This window comes from Malania oleifera, chromosome 3 (genome assembly GCF_029873635.1).
Source record: "Malania oleifera isolate guangnan ecotype guangnan chromosome 3, ASM2987363v1, whole genome shotgun sequence".
Taxonomy (NCBI): Eukaryota; Viridiplantae; Streptophyta; class Magnoliopsida; order Santalales; family Ximeniaceae; genus Malania; species Malania oleifera.
The window spans coordinates 59,327,720-59,345,369 of NC_080419.1; the positions used below are offsets into that span (position 1 = coordinate 59,327,720).

Here is a 17,650-nt window from a genome sequence, read left to right on the forward strand (position 1 = left end):
ATGGGTAAATAAAAAATATTTTAAAAAATATATAAAAAATAAAATGCACCATATTAATTTCCTTGGAATGATATTACAGTTTGATTACCAGTAGATGTTTTCCTTAAGTTAGAGCCTCTGCTTACAAAATGGAACGAATTGATCATCAGGTATAGGCTTATAGGTCTGCAAGCAATCCAACAGTAACTATAGGGCTGGTAGCAGCATACAATGGTCAAAAGTTTTAGCATTTGTTCATGAGAAAGCCGAATCATTATGAATTTGTACCTGATTACTGCACAATGCAGTGCTTGCAGAAAGCGAAATATTTTTTTTATGGCAAGGCTTTCGAGGCAAACCATGCACCAGTACTGAGCTAATCCACAAACAGAATAATAATAATAATAATAATAATAATAATAATAATAATAATAATAAAGACGCCATCAGAAAGGATTGAAAGATGTAACATCATTCTTTGCCACCAAGTGTCTCGCCTAATTTTTTGTTTATTAGGGGTGTGGGGAAGAGTACTAAATCAAAAAAGAGTTACAGATGAACCCAATCCTCCCCAGTAATCAACAAAATAAAAAGAATAATCACAGTTTTTACACTCAGCAGCAAGCAAACCCTTGAGAGCCCACTGCAGTGAACCAAGAACTCCCAACCTCGAACAATAATTAACTGTGCACTATATCCAATTAAAAAAAAAAAAATTTCTCAACCCTCCACCAAAAATTATAAATACAGCCATCATGAACTCATCTGACACCTACCCTGATCAATAATCCCAAAACATTTAAGACCCTCTATGCATGAAACCCTTCTTGCTTTCAGCAAAGAAAACAGAACCAAGGGTTTCCAAATCAAATATACCGAAATTCCCTATGAAATGGGAACTACAAATACAATACATCAAAAATGAAAGCGAAACATATCCTGACGGGCCAAGCATCTTCTGCTGTAGAATAGCTAGACCCACCAGACTGACCCCATGCTCATGAAAATGGGAATACCCAAAGTTCCCTCGGCAACATTCTGCCTCTTTCACAACCAGGATGAATGAGGACCGGAAGATCCTTCAGGGTTCACTGACCTCCATGACAAGTGAATCAACAAAAACTCCATAGGGACCTTGCAACAACTCTCGGTTTCTCCAAACCATTGCCAATTGAATCGAATAAGCAAACTAGGTGAGCAAAGCAAATATTAAAGCCACAACATGGTGCCCCCACCACCAAAAACTCATGATGCAGCAGCAGCAGCAGCAGCCTTCTCCATTTTCTCCTTCTCAATTTCTGCTCTCCTCTTTTCAGCATGCTGGGCAATGCCATTAGCAAGCGCCTGATAGTGGAAGTCGAGCGTCTGTGAAAGGTTCTGGAACCTCAAAGGATCTGAAGCTTGCATTGCTTGAATGAAGGAAAAAGGTTAGTATTAAAAAGAAGAGGTCTTAGACATCAACTATAAACAATGTCAGAAGCTCAAAACATATCATGAACCACTTCCTCTCCAGTATACCTTTGATTGTGTCCACAAAGAAAACGAAAGGGTCAACCTCATCAATTGGGGATTGCAACTCTTCATCATCACTGTAATCATAATCTGAGTCATCGTCGTCATCATCATTGTGCTGGAATGCATGTGCCTGTAGCTCCGCAAAATGCAAGAAATGATCAGGGTAAAATACCTTATACTACAGAACAGTCAAGAAAATTATAAAACCAAGTCAACAAAGATAAGAGGAAGATCCACAACAAATATTCAAAAATTCAGCACGTAAAAGTATAAAACTCAGGGCTAGACAATTGGCAGTTCTGCAATTAGGGTTGAAAAGATCAATAGAAGTACTTCAGCCAAAAGGGAAACATTACATCATTCTTTTTTATAGCTAGTCACTTTATGTACGGTAGACCCACCCATTCTTCACCAGATCTCCATTATACGAGAGAACAAATTATCAACATTGGGAACTATAGTATAGAGAAACATATACATGACAGAATATTTTGGCTCAGCAAAAAATGATCAGCATTTGCATTGGCATAAAATTATTGCAACCTGAGCAGCTAATTTTTGAAGTCTAATACTGTCAGCTTCGTCTCCATCCTCAGCATCCACTCCCATATCCTTGTCTGAGCCAGAGCCATCATCATCTTCCTCATCTGTTTGAAAAACATCTGCATTATCCTCCTCCTCAGGCACTTCCTCCCTTGCAGCTTCTGTCCATGTAAGCATAGAATCATTATAACAAGATGACAATGATGATGATACAATAATAGATATTAAAAAATTAACATACAATTGGGGTACAAGAACTTGATATTCAACCCTGCAAAAAATAAAAAAGTTCGAATACCACAGTATAGACCCAAAGTAAGATATTTTAACGAACAAAGGAATTTGTCAAGGAAGAAAAAAGAATGCCAAGAGGACCATATATCCTCCTGAAGAAAGTATACTGAAAAAAATGAAGCCAAGAAACATCAGTGAAGCTAGAAGCACTAACAATTGTTGTTCTTTTCAAAAAAATGTGGAGGGGGAGGAAATTAGAATCAACCTGCCACTTGTTCCTTGTAGGCTACTAATAGATCGAGAGTGGCCCTAAAAACACGCCCCAAAGCCTCCCCTGGTAATTGATCCATAGGAAGTGCAAGTAATGAAGTCAATCCCAAACAGCAAACTTTCTTATCATGTTCCCTGCAGTTTTCAAAGAATAACATGACATGTCAGAGAGACAAAGAGACAGATGCACACTTCTGCATAAGCACACACTGAGGGAATCATTTTAAAATTTCAAATTGGATAACAATATTTAAATGCTCACCTCTTAAAATTAGCACGGACACCACTCTTCTTGACTTGTTGTAACATGTGGAACCAAAGATCAAAAATTTCTATAGCAACGCCAAGCTTTTGCAGTATGCCCAGTGTGAATGTCACATTATAGTATAGAGCATCAGCAATCTGCAAACAGCTCAAATGTCTTCTCTCAATGAATGTCAGAAGGAACACTAATAGCAAATCCCAACATGAGCAAGCACATGTGTGAAAACATAGTGCATAGAAGAAACACAACTCACAAATACATATCATCCAATGTCAATATAGTATCCTATGCTCATATTGAGATCTGTAGTGACCAGCATGCATGCCAAGGAATGTGCCAAATGATGGCGAAAAACATAAAAACAATCATAATGGACTTCTAATGGGAGAAAACAATGGTACTGCAGTAGCTAATAAACATTTTTCAACTCATATTTTGAACTACTAGCAATGCAACAAAGGTACAAGCCGTCTGTCCCCTAATTGCAGCATGCATTTACCTTGCATGCCAATGCATCTGCACTTGCCTCGAGATAGATACTCAGTGATAACAAGAATATTCACATACCATTAGTTGGTTTCTTTTTATTTATTTGAGTATTTAATCAATAAAATAAAAGCCATTTTCAAGGTGTAAAGCAAAGGTGGCCAGAAAGTGCATGAAATAAATCTTGATTAACACCAAGAAGCATCAAAGGTGAACAAAAAATGCCATTGTCCAACCTTGGTACACTATTTCATTAAAAGAAAAATGAAGGCACAAATTACGTTTTCATTCATTTAAGGGTCAAGCTGATTTTTTCTTGTCCCTTACCACTTGCATCAATAAACATTTCAAGTATGGTTTCTGAGTTTGATGCAGCCGATCAACTGTAATTCTAAGATATGGCTCAACCCATTGGTCAACTTGCCCTCTACAGTTCTGGAAGACCACTTCAATGAGCTTAGGGGCAGGCTCAACATCACCATCGTCCACGTTTTTATCAGCCATGATCTGCATGACAACAAAAGACGAAGCATACATTTGTTAGAAACCTGAAGCAATAGAGAAAAACATCTTGTAACAAGAGGAAAAACATAAAAGCAGCATTCAAACAGCCAATTAGTCTACATCTGCAGAATGGAAACCACCATGAACTAATGTCCACATGGAACAACTATCAAACACAACACTCAAGTCACTCACCAAAGATTTTCTACAGTTCTTCAAAATAATGGCATACTGTAATGAGACATGCCTTTTATTGTATTCATGAAATAATTAGAACAATTGTTTAACCGGAATAATAACAGCTTATTTTAAACTACAACAAATTTTACTTCTGTTTTCCTTTATTCATAAAAACAATAATAACAATAGCTTATTTAAAATTGCTATAAACCAGGTATAGTCTTCTATAAATTTTATAAACCAAATACTCATTTATTTATTTATTTTCCATGTCCCACAAACACTGTTATGCAGTACAGAAGGGAGATGGGAAAGGATAGAGAAAGAGAGGAAGTTTCCTTGATTGAATTCAAAGTGCCAACTACTCTATTTATACACACTGCTCTTAGCTAAAATATTAAATAAATAATTACACATTAATCCTTAAATTAATTTTTTTTTTAAATTGTTTTAATTTAATGCATGAATTCTTAGTTTCCTAAGCCTGCACCTAAAATATGCATTGAATAGGCAGCTAAGTGGTGGCAACAGTCCTCCATCATATTCCCCAACCAAAAGTTCCAGCCCCCAATTTTGTGCACATAAACCCCCCCAAACTCAACTTCAGCTTTAAAACCTTAAAATTTTAATTCTCTCCTAATATCAGGCTTCTCTCTCCTCAATCCTATTGCCTATTGCCCTACGTCTTATTTCTCATGCTGTGTCCTCTTTTTTTAACCAAAAAAACACACTTAATTTTTCGAAATTATTTTTCCATTATTTTATTAAAAATTTAAAATTACCAAGACCTAAAAGCAAACTATTTTAATTTAAGCTTTTTTTTTTCTTTTGTATTTTACCTTTATTTTCTAGTGATACTAGAAATATTAAAAATAAAAAATAAGCTGCTTTCATCTTAAAAATTCAAAAAAAAAAAAAAAAAAAAAAACAGAATTTACTTCTTTTCTTCCTCAATTTAACATGAATTTTTTAAAATTTAATTTCATTAAATTGGGTACATTAATTTTAAAACATCTGTACTCGTGCACTTAGACCCTTGGGTTATTGCAATGACTCACCTAAGCACAATCATAAAAAAAAATTGAATTTTTTTCATAATTTTAATAAAAAATCCAACAAACAATGACCCATAACCCAAAAACCAAAACTGACCTGGGTAAAGCTCGCCATCCAGGACCAACTGTACAAGGGACACTCCCGACTCTCCTCTCTCCCACAATTCTGTCAATAATACCAAAAAATGAACAAATCCCCATGTTTCCCATCCTACAAACAACTGTGCCACCATTGACAAAGACCCTCCATTGCCTATCACTTATCTTTTGTTTTTGGATAGGAACAAAAAAAAAAAAGAAAGTTGATTGAAACTAGCAAGGGGAAACAGATATAATAAAGGAGAACAAGAAGTCCTCACTTGTGAAAACAGATAAAAGAAAATCTTAAAAAACCAACAAGCCTCAGTTGACGTCCTTAAAACAACCTGCACCATAAGTCAATTATCCTTTTTACTCCTGTACTGCCAGCAATGGCAGAAACTAAATGGGTTTGAGTTCCATTTGTTTCTGCTCTCTCTTCTGAATTTCACAAACATCATTTTTTATGCCTTCTACCCTGATGGCTATGAATCAACAATAAATGGGTTTGAGTTCCATACAAAAAAGAAGACTCGTGTTCAAATGATTAAGCAAACCAAGCAAGGATTCATTACGTCCAAGTTTCCTAATGATGGAGAATGGGGCCTGAGACAGAGTCATGGAATTTTTTGGAAGGAATTTCTAGGGTAGTGTTCAGGTCTAAATATGAACCATTATGCTATGGATATGATGTACAAAAATCATACAAACTGAGAAATACAAGCACATATTTGTAAAAGAACAAGGTAAATAGATGCATGGGGTTTGCAAACGAGTACACATTCAAAAAAAGAATTCTTTCCTACAGAAAACTTTATACAATTGTTATGAGCAAACTCAACTATTTGAAGATCACCCAATCAACAGTTAACAACCTTAGTCTCAGCATCAATTTGGATATGAAAAGCAGAAAGTATTAAATTAATGCAACATGCCTTCCATAGTGTCTTCCAAAAGTAATAACAAACTTGGTGTCCCTGTCAAACACTATGGAAGGGATAAATATGGGAGATAAAGGCCTGTATCTTTATCCACACCCTAAAGACAAATTTAGCTACATCTGATGCATCAAAAGTACACATTAACCCCTAAATAAGTGAAGAAAAAATAAAACAAGAAAGATTTGTTTCAATTTAATACGCAAATACTAGTTTCTATGTGAGCAAAAATAAGCATGCCAAACAGGGGGCCTCTGTGGTGGTGGTGGTGGTGGTGGCGGCAATGTTGGCCCTCCATCACATCATACTCTGTCTTTGTGTCCATACCCATGTCCTGATCATCTATGCTTCATAAATCTAAATCTTGGTTAAATGGTAATGGCAACTTACAGATGAAATCATACTCCAGAGGCTTTGCTGATAGTCTGGTTCCTTGCATGTAAGGAAATGTGCAGTACTCCTAGATATGTAGTTGTCTAAGGGAACTAGAATATCTGCATGAAAATATATATTTGTGAGAACTGCAAAACGTAAGAAAGTGCACGAAAGTAGATTCTATAGAGAATTAAATGATAAAAGGAAAATTGACGGTCATGAGGGCCAAAATGCATGATAGTGATACATAGACAAATGCCAATTTATGGTAATAAACAATAAACAAAACTAGCTGTGCATTTTAAGTGCTATGTCTAATGTTTCAACTAAAAATAATTTTACCCAAGGCTACATTTGGTCCCCAAAATAGTTGATCCTTGGAATAAGATGGAATACAATAAGATTTTTGGGAATAGAGGCACTAGCTATGCTTTATGCTTCCTCATTATTCCATCCATCCAGCTCATAATAAGAAATGAATAGATATTCCCACGGTGAAATTTGGGAATAATTATTCCTTGTCTATTTATAAAATGTTTCACTTTGTTATTTGCTTTATGGTAACATATTTTTTATATAACTAATTGTAACTAACCTATTATAACTAATCTATTCCTAGGAATACGCATTCCATCAACTAAAAGTAACCCAAGACCCTAGGAAATACCAAATAAGGCACGACAATGAAGGGAAAATTCAAATGCTTACATTCCTTTTGGCTAGGCTCAGGTCAATTTAGTTAACATTGAAACCCAAGGCAAGGATGGATATAGACTAATGATCCAACACTCAAAACATCTCAGACATCTACCAGTTGTCTCAAGGTATGAGATGATGCATCAATGTATGAGTTCAAGACATAATCCTAGAGAACAACAAGGGCAGGTCTGCTAGGTCAAATTATGTAGATCCAACACTAAGGCCCGCAATACAAATTTCCTAATTACCAATCACAAGGAAATTAACAAAATCGATAGTCAGCTCCTTAAGGCCTAAACATTTTAAGATAAATGTTCTGCATGCTTCAGGATAGCCTCTTGCAGGCATGCTTATAAATTTAAAGAAGGTAACATGCATATGTACATACATGCATATATATATATATATATATGCATGAATGTTGTTCACATGTATGCACTACAATTATAATTGAAAGAAAGCATATTGCATGCATTATCCATATCATTGCTCAAATGCATGTAGTCAAATATTTAGAACTTGTTTTCCTCATTCATTTGAAATTTGAATGATTCATTTCTGTATCTCTTACCAGAATCTTATGGCATCTCACAAGTAAAACATTGCATACTGCAGAAATGTATTCATTTTCGAGATACATATTACATTAAAATGTATCAATGATGCATTGAATCATGTTGACCCTTTTTTAGCACTTTTTTTGCAATCAATTTAAAATATTTTTCTCAATATTTCAAAATTGTAATTATCTAAAAAATTCTCATTTTGCCCACATCTGTCTTTCTAGAATCCACTACATGGTACAATGCAAAATATCTTGGTCTTGTTAAGCACAGCTGCAGGAATTAAAAACTTCAGAGCAGTTGATACAAGTTCAAGTAGTCACAGCAGGAGATTATTTTTTACTGTATGATTGGCTCAGTTCTTATGTTGTCAACTTCAGAAATTAAATGCGAAATATCAATTGTTCTCTTACAAATATAAACACACAAACCATTTAAGCCAAACTTTGGAGAGTGCAACAGTCTTTAAATCGTTTAGAATTGATTTTACCACTCGGCATAAAGTGAATCACGCACATCACACGGCAACAAATGAACCAAATAACAAGAGAAAGGGCATGAAAGTGTACACAAGCACACGAACTAGTTGCAATTCACTCAGCCCAAGACACCATAAGTCACCAACTCCAAAAACCTTTTTAAACATAAGGAGAAAATGCAAATGATAATTAAAAATTAACTTTATGTGTTTTCCGTTAAAAAATAAAATTAGAAGGGGAAAAAAAAACAGCAGAATAAAGTAGACAAAACCTACTTGGAAAGAAATCGATAGCCCAATCAGCCAATGCTTCCATCATCAACGGCCACAAACTCCACATCTCCATTGATATTGTAGGAGAAAAAAAGGTCATATATGACACAATTTCCAAAACTTCCTCAAAAACTTCTGCAAAAACATATATTGCCAAATTTCAATATTTAAAAAATAAAAGATGCATCATTCCATAAGTGGCATTAGCTAAAATATAATTGTAACTATGTTTTTTTATATCAAAACAAAATGCATCAAAGAAACAATACAAGTTAAGCTATCAAAATGATTATTTCCCAGCAACCAAAATAAGAAAGGAGGACCTATCACTAAGAGTATTTCCAATATGTTTTTCAACATTTTAACTGCATGCATAACTTCACAAGGTATAGCTTTTTATTTTACATTTCTAATAAAAAAATATTTGTTAACAGAAAAGGAGAACAAACACCAAATAAATATCAAAATAAAGCAATTAGAAACAAAAGTAGAAAACCAAAAGAAAACATATGGGAGCAATCTTCAACTAATTCAAGTATATTCATGCCAAATGCACAGAAGTCGACAAGGGCCTGCTTGACAAACACATTAGAACGAGATCAATTTTATGGCATACAATCAGCATGAGATGGTTGAAACATCTTCTACGAATATATATATATATAAATATATTCTTGCTTTACAAAGTTCAATGAATCTTTATTCATAGTCGCATGAGATGGTTAATATGATACAAGAAAGAATAAATTTCACAAGTCAAGCAGTATCTATGTATAACAATATACCACATTAATGCAAATTGTCAAAATTTCAGGTCCAAAACCATCCAGGGTACGAATACCCGAATCATAGCGCTTGAAGAATGGACACTTCACATTGTTATAATCTAAACATTTCAAAGAATTTCATTTAGAAAAACAGTTAATATCAATAACACTAAAAATTTCAAGTTTGTTTGGTCATGTTTGCTTTATCCTGCCACAAATTAAAGATCTAAGAATATATGAACATTATGAATAATTTGTCACAGCCGAGGTTTTAGAAAACTAAATTTATTGGTATTTAAAAGAAATCAGTGTCTCTACTATCCTTTTAAAAGTGAAGATTCACAATTATGATTTATTAATTAACAAAGCAGTAATTATACAATACGAATAAAAAATAATAAATATAAAAATTAGATGACAAAACAAAGCTATTGACAGAAAGAAGAAGAAACTACAATCACAAGGACAACAATAAGTTCTTACAAGAAAAGACCAAAAAATTGAAAAATAAAAAAATGCATATACAAAATAAATATATAAACCTAACCCACCTAAAAAAAACAGCATAAGGACCCTTCTCATCATAATTGATTGGGGCACTTCAAATTAGCTATTAGTGCAGATCTTTTGCTGCCTTACTAGTCATACCACTATGCAGCCAAACTTCATTTCCTCCAGGATCAGACAACCATACTCCCATCTTATCCATATGCTATTGAACTTAACCCTGATCATCAAAAAATCAGAATACCTTCTAAACTTTCTATCATAGTTGGTGAAGCATGAGAAGTATCACCCAATAAATCTGAAGAAACTATAGCATATGCAAATTGTTCACAAATGCCATACACTAATAAACCAGCAACACACAAACTTATTCTCTTCCTTGGAAATATCACCCTATTTTTTATTAGAAAAGATAAAAAATATCAAAGCAGCACAGCCAAACAATCATGCTGCAAACCTGAAAAAGGTCTTAAACATCGTGCTGCAAAAGCCCACAAAGAGGCCAGATACAGAATCTTATCCCAGAGCATAGAACACGACCTCTTTACCATAAAAATTGAGCATTCTGCTACAGCCAAATCCATCACAAAACTGCAAAAATCACACCTCTCCACAATGCCGAATCATCTGCAACAACCCCCCCTCCCCCCCCCTCAAACACCCAAAAAAAATGATATAGCCAAAAAATCCTGAATCAACTATTCAACTCCAGACACACCCAATTCTCTCCAAATAAGACAGATTATTCTGCACCCTCCATGAAAAGAAGCCATGAAGGAACAGGTGAGAAAAAGATTTCAAAAAAAATAAAAGAGAATGAACATCCAAAGATAAAGCCTTAGAATGCTCCCTATTCTGCACTCAGATTTTGTTAGTGCTAACTCCATTAAGAACAACCAACCAAATAAAAGCCTTACTCTTTGAAGGGACCTTAGCCTTTTAGATAGAACTATGAAGTGGGAAGGACATGCTTATATTGGTTAAATGCACAAAAAGGGGCTCACAAGATTTGTTGGCCTTATAAGGCTTAAAATCTTGTTTTGATGATTACAAACAAGAGGAACTTAACATATTTTGTTAAGTGGTGATATTTCAAGATTCAAGTATGTGAACACAAGGTCAAATGCTCACAAGAATCATTCAAAGCTTATACTTCAAAGAAAGATGATCAAATGAAGCTTAAAGAGTCAAGGCATGGATTCAAAGATATCCTAATAAAGCTTGAAGATCATGAGAGCATGGATGTTAAAGAGGACTTGCTAAAAAGCTTAAAGAATATTGAAGCTTGAAGACAAGATGAAGCCAAAGAAAGACAAAGCCAGAGAGCCTAAAGAAAAGCATGAAGACTTACGAGCTTAGAATGTCAAAAGTCATAAGAAGTCTTTATGTAAGTACTTCGTATTTAAATATCTTATGAAAATATGATGAAACCTCTTCTAGGGGTAATTTATTGACTTAGAGACCTTATTTCAAACCCCAAAAAATGTTTTATAAGAAATCAAAGCAAGAGAACAAAAAGGATTTTTAAAAATTAAAATGAAAATTTTGGATTTGGTCTGGTCTGCCCAAACGACAGAGGTGTACCCTCAGAAGTCTGAAGATGTACCTCAGACGACTGAAGTTTTACTTCAGACGTCTAAAGAATTTCTTCAGAAGACTGAATTCAGTCTGCTAAAGATTTATTTGTTGAAACACAGAATAGGCAGAACACCCTCAGAAGACTAAACCCTCAGTTCGGTCGTCTGAGCTGGAACTTCAGAAGACTGAACTCTCAGTTCAGTCATATGACCCTGTGTCTAGTTCAAAATTTCCAGTGTATTAAGGAACATCAGAAGACTGAACCCGATAGTTCAGTCGTCTGAACACTATTAACGGTAAAAAATTTTAAATGTTTTAAAATTCAAATAATGGTTTCTTGTGCCCCAAAATTTCTAAAAACTTGGAAGACACTCCAAGTAACCTTGGGCAACACGAAATTACTTTTAGTAGCTTATAAATACATTGTTTTGCAAATCAAATTAAAAATACACAAAGAAAGAAAGAAAGAAAGAACTGAAAAAATCTGCTAAAAACTATCTTACAATCAAAGCTCTCACTTGCTCAACACTTTACAAAATTTGAATTGTTGAATTTCTAAAGTGTTGATCCATCCTACCTCTGAGTTCTGAGTTGCTAATTCTCATATAGAAGGAACTCGGTGATAAATTCTCTTGAGCTTCATTGTATTTCATATTAATATTTAATATTGAAGTACATAGTAATTGAATTTGTAATAATCTGCTCTTTGTGAGAGTATTATTGTACGCAGCTATTGTTTCTTGTTTCTTGACGATTCCAGGTTGTTGGATTGTTGACCGAGTGTGGGATATCACTAGGAGAGGCGTTGCTCTAGCCTACTTAAGGAGTGTTTAGTCGTGGGGTATCACTTGTAAAAGGTTTGTTCCGCCCAGAAAGGTATGATATAGTGGAATCCTTTGGTGGTATTGGCCAAAGGCGAGGACGTAGGCTTGGGATAAGCCGAACCTCGTAAAAAATGTGGTCACTCTCTTTCCCTATTCTCTTTAATTTTCAGCAAATATTAACTGCGTGGTTGTGTTTTAATTTATGATCATATATACTACATGGATTAGATATTAAATAAACTAAAGTTTAATTTTTTTTTTGGGAATTTGCGGAAACCGAAAGGAATTACGTTACTTGATCAATACAAATTGCAAAAACCGTAAGGGAGTACGTTGATTGGTTCAAGACTTATTAACTGAAAGTTTATTTAAGGTCTAAGTTTTTGGAAAGAGTGTTGGATTACATATTGAGCATCATATTGAGAAATTAACTCCATCAATAGAGAGCTTAAATCAATCATATACACAGGGCTACAAACAAAGCTGAAAATTGCCAAAGTGCTGCATATTGTATATTGTGATTGATTACTTTGAGTTATTAAAGTGCTGAATCTTGAAAGCACTGCTGGAATCAATCTAACTTGTGTATCTTGTTTTGATCATTTTGGTTGAATTGAATTGTTGGAAGAATATCTAAAAATCGACAAAGTATTCAAGTTACCATACTTACACTTATTTATAAAGGTTTATAACTTAATTAATTTTCCGTTGAACTTGTGATTATAAACCAATTTTATTTGTGTTGTGTTAAGTATTGGTTTGTGGTTTGAATAATTAACTAAGCTTTGCTGGGTATTAGCTGAATTAATAAGAGTTCAAAGAATTCTTAAAAAGAATTAAAAGAAATTTTAATAACCCAATTCACCCCTCCCCCTCTTCGGACAACTCCTTAACTTTAAAGATTAACCCACAAACCCCCTGCGTGGATGAAAAATCAAAAATCCATGATAGTCACTAACAACCCTCCAACAAACTTAATAAGGAGGCAAGTTCCAAGTTTCCAACACCTCCCTATCGTTAAGAGTCCTACAAAAATGGAAATCGCAAGAGAATTCCTCCCCATAAAAAACAACAACAACAAACCTTAACCCCCACTATATGAATCTTTTTCTACCAATTCACGTGATTGACAGCATTTTCTTTGACTAACTTAAGAGCCATTAAATTTTTCATTTTAAACCTTTAAGTAAACACTCCCAACCCCAAAAGAGACTTTTTATCACCTGAAAATTGTCAAATTATCCAATATAGAAAAACTATGAATCATATTTCCTTCTAAAGAATTTGTCGTCCTCGCATCAAAATTAACTCATGTCTCGACCATTTCTTGCATTGCAACACCGCATGTAACTCTGCTCACCAAATTCCTACTCAATACCCAATACATCCCCCACTCCATCTTTTTGGACGAGAAAAATTTGTGTTAAGAACCAAAATAGTATACAATGGAAGTGGCCACGATGTCCTCAAGGTAACAAAACTATGACCAGAAAAGTTACATAAGAGCTGCCTTCCAATCCCTTTGAAGATCGGACAGTGATAAACCCCAAAATATGCCAAAAAAGTGGGCCCATAACGAAGCCAAAAACATCACTTTAGCCCATAATAAACTGGGGAAAGATGTGCAGCCCCTGAAGTTTCTCATGTTCCTCTTGATCCAAGGGTCCAAAAGGTAGCAAGAATTGCACCACTCCAAATACACCACCCTTTCTACTCGAGCCACAGCCCCTATGCTTCATGAGCAAAAAGTCTCCACATTCTGAGATGCCCCTTTTTTCTCAATGGTAGAACATTATACTCCTCCAAGGGCAAAGAATGATTTTGAAGACGCAACATAAGACCCAAAGTTCTACTTTCTCTTTTTTTTAGCACAGAAATTATGTACACAAGGAATGGAAGGCAATCATGTAAATAAAAGCAATAAAAAGAATGCTGTTTTGAGGTTTTAAACCAATCAAGTCAGCCAAGATTTGATAGGCCTAGGAATCATGCAAATTACTAGATTCAGATTGATTCGTTAGACTCACAGAGCGAATTGATAGATTCGGTTGTTTTTTGATTCTCTAGGAAGGTTCGAATCGATTTGGCATGTAATTGATATGAATTGTATAAATCAAATTGGGGATCATACGATTCTAACTATGGGCTTCAAGTGTGTTAGAGAAAAGAGCATTCCGAACGTGTGCTGCCACCTTCCAGTGTAGAAAGAGGTAAGCATTCATTTTTATTATTGAGGATCATACGATTCTAACAACTATGGGCTTCACATGTGTTAGAGAAAAGAGCATTCCGAACATGTGCTGCCACCTTCCAGTGTAGAAAGAGGTAAGCATTCGTTTTAATTGGGCTCACAGCACATTTAAGCACATGTCAGGACTGAGAGACATATAGGGCCTTCTACTCTGTTCATGCTTCTTAATCCTATTTAGAATCATAGACATGAAGGTACGGGTTTTCCAAGGAACCCTAGCCTTCCAAATGAAGTGGCACCTAAGGAAAAAAATGGAAGAAGGGACTCCAAAAATGTGGGAGAAAAAATATTTTGAAGAGAACAGCCCTGAAGAATCACCCTCCCACTGTCTCTCATCCTCCCTGGTAAGAACAAAATGGTGCAACACGGAAAGCAGGGTGATAAGCTAGATGATCTCTCATTTTTCAAGACTCTTTAAAAAAATGAAACATTACTCCTACTATAGATCTGTTAGTAGTTTATAACACACAACTAAATCATCAACAAACTCACAATTTGAAACCAACTTCTGTAAACCTTGATTGGATCTCTTCTTCTCTCCGCCGAACCCCCCAGGCCAGAGGCCATTAACTGAAGATCAATTAGAGGAATCCATACACTTGCTTCCCTTCCCAAATCATGTCGTCAAATTTTCAACATTTTTCTTAGACTCCTGCACTTCCTTTTGAAGAAGACCCAATATCACACTGCTGCGAACCCCAAGATTGTATCACGATGGCCTAACCTGACTACTCAAAGAAGTAACATTATAACCCTGTTTCTGCAGATGAAAAGAACAGAGCCTTAATATGTTGGAATTTTGGATACAGCCCCAAGTCCCATAACACTCACTCATGCATCTGTAAAAACTCTAACCAACCAACCATATGCAGCCAATCGCTATTCAAAAGTGCCCATATTATCCAACCCAACACAACCCATCTCCTCCTTTCTGCCCATGGAACAAGTGAGTCTTAGTTTTTCCAGCACCGCCACCTCCGCTTTCTGCCATTGGAAACAGCAAGCCCTAAGCCATCATTCGCAGGCAGCCTGAGAATCTACTCCCTGGAAGATATCATTTTCCCACCAATCAATCATATCAACACCATTAGCTTTCACAAAAATATTCCAACCATGGCCCTGCAAGCTCCCAGGAATGAAAATCAAATAACCTACACCTTGTGATATCAAATTACGACCTAAATTTTTCAACTCAAGTTGGTCTAATCACCAACAGATACTCGAAACAACCAAATCATCTCTTGCGTACAAAGCTACCCAACTGAATCCAAATTAAAGACAGATTATGAAGGTTCTACCAAACAGCCAACATGGACAGCTTCGCCCAACGATTTCACCACCAATTCTGCTTGCATATAATCACAAACTTCTCCCCCTCAATTTTCTCTTGCCTCAAGTCAAAAGTTACTTTGCTATGAAGGGATGTTCTCCATCATATCAAATTGTCATCCCTAGAACAGGAAATCAGAAAGCAAAATTCATGGGAGAAAAGAAGCAACAGTGGGAGAGGTCACCCTTCAGCCCTTCTTTCTCTACTTCCTAGTTGTGCATCAATGGACTGAAAGGTGAAGATAAAGGTGAAGACAATCTACCACCAGAGGACAAAAATGAAGACCAGAGAAACAATGATGATCTGCTACAGAAACAAAGGCAATGCCACAATGGAGCAAGATTCCCTCTCTACTTTAGTCGTCCTAAGCCTTACCCTCACACAAGGCCCATGGCTAGAAATCAAACCTCTAGCTTCAGATTATAAATAAAAATATATACGAAACATCATTATCAGGCCCATTTCCTGTTCCATGTTTTTGTGTTTTGCTTTGTGTTTTTTTTCTGATTTTTAAAACTGCACAAGACATGTTTGGTAAACATTACTGTCAAGTAAATTATATATATACACACACACACAAAAAAAGAATACTTGATTAAGGAGAAAAAATATACAGGGAACATGAGAGATGCTCTGGGAAAAATCAAAAGATCTCAAGAAACAAACACCAAAAAGATGAAATAAAAATCAGGTTAACAAATCCATACACTGAATGAACGCCACTCTGCCAAAACAAGAAGACAAGAAAACCCACAATGAAGCATAGAAAACAACCACACTGCAGATACACAGCTTGAGAAAATAAACATACTTCACTAAGACAGTGGCAATAAAATAACAAACATTGCACAGCACCACAAAATCCTCACATTCTTATGTTCAACCAAAACCTCTAAAAGTAAAGCCTCCAAAAAACAACGGCACGCCCATGACTCTTAGTACAAGTTAAAAAGCTTGTTTCTGAACTCTAAGCCACTAAATAGTGTTAAAAATTAAAAATAATAATAATAAAATCATGAACCTTGATTAGACACAAGCATATGACACGCCATATAACTGGTGTGAACTCTACTAAGAATGGCTATCCATATAAAGGCACAACACTTACGAAGAGATCTCAGTTCTACAAATGGTTAGCAAGGGAAAAAGAAAGAGCAAATAAGATGAGAATAGAAGGGCAAGCAAGAGAAAACACCAGAAGTATCCAAACAGCAAGCTCTTCCACATCCCTATCATTATGATTTCCATGAAAGTAAAGTCCCAAAAAACAGCATCAGTATCAATGACTAGAAATGAAGACATAGATGCTCCAGGAGATCGAATTTAAAGAAAAAGAGAGGTAGAGGCAACAGAAAAACAAAGCTCCCCTATCCAAACATCCTCCAAAACAAATCAGACGACCATTTCCCACTCTGTATGTAGTCCAAGGGGAAAAAATGTAGGGATGCCTGTGAAATGAATTTCCAGGGCTTTCATGCAAAACTCTAGACCCAATATTAGCAACTTCTCTTGCAGGCTAAATTTACTCTTAATAACCATATGCCAAAGGGAGTTAGATTCCAAGGGAATCACCATAACCACTTACCCACTGGAGCAATACTTCAAGACAAGTTCGCAAGCCACCTTCATCCTTAGATCAACAAATAATCTCCCACCTCACTAGATGGTCCCTCCTCTGACCTACTCTTAACAAAGAAAATCTCTCAAATACTCTCTCCAACTTGTTCACTATCCTACCGGGTTCTTGGAGAAATATTAAGAAAATAAAGAAGTATAGAAGCAAGGGTAGGTCAAAGTAATACAAGCACATCTGGGTTTATGATTTCATATTTGTTGTAAGAAAAAAAGGCAAATACAAAGATCTCATATCACAAGTTTAACAATAAGAACAATACTAAACATACATTAATTTTGTTGTCACAAAAGAACAAGTCCTAGAAAAACACTTACAACAAAAC

At 35.4% G+C, this 17,650-nt stretch overlaps 1 protein-coding gene across 1 annotated transcript in view; it reads right to left on the reverse strand.

Moving 5' to 3' along the window:
- Positions 1-456: 456 nt before the first annotated feature.
- LOC131152418 (importin beta-like SAD2) overlaps positions 457-17,650 on the reverse strand; it is a 40,938-nt gene continuing 23,744 nt past the window's right edge. Inside the window, exons 15-22 of the mRNA XM_058104286.1 lie at positions 8,439-8,570; positions 6,438-6,541; positions 3,620-3,799; positions 2,804-2,943; positions 2,537-2,676; positions 2,038-2,198; positions 1,498-1,624; positions 457-1,388 (exon numbers count right to left, since the gene is read on the reverse strand). Coding sequence (XP_057960269.1) covers positions 1,225-1,388; positions 1,498-1,624; positions 2,038-2,198; positions 2,537-2,676; positions 2,804-2,943; positions 3,620-3,799; positions 6,438-6,541; positions 8,439-8,570 — 1,148 coding nt within the window. The 3' untranslated portion in view covers positions 457-1,224. The remainder of the gene's footprint in view (positions 1,389-1,497; positions 1,625-2,037; positions 2,199-2,536; positions 2,677-2,803; positions 2,944-3,619; positions 3,800-6,437; positions 6,542-8,438; positions 8,571-17,650) is intronic.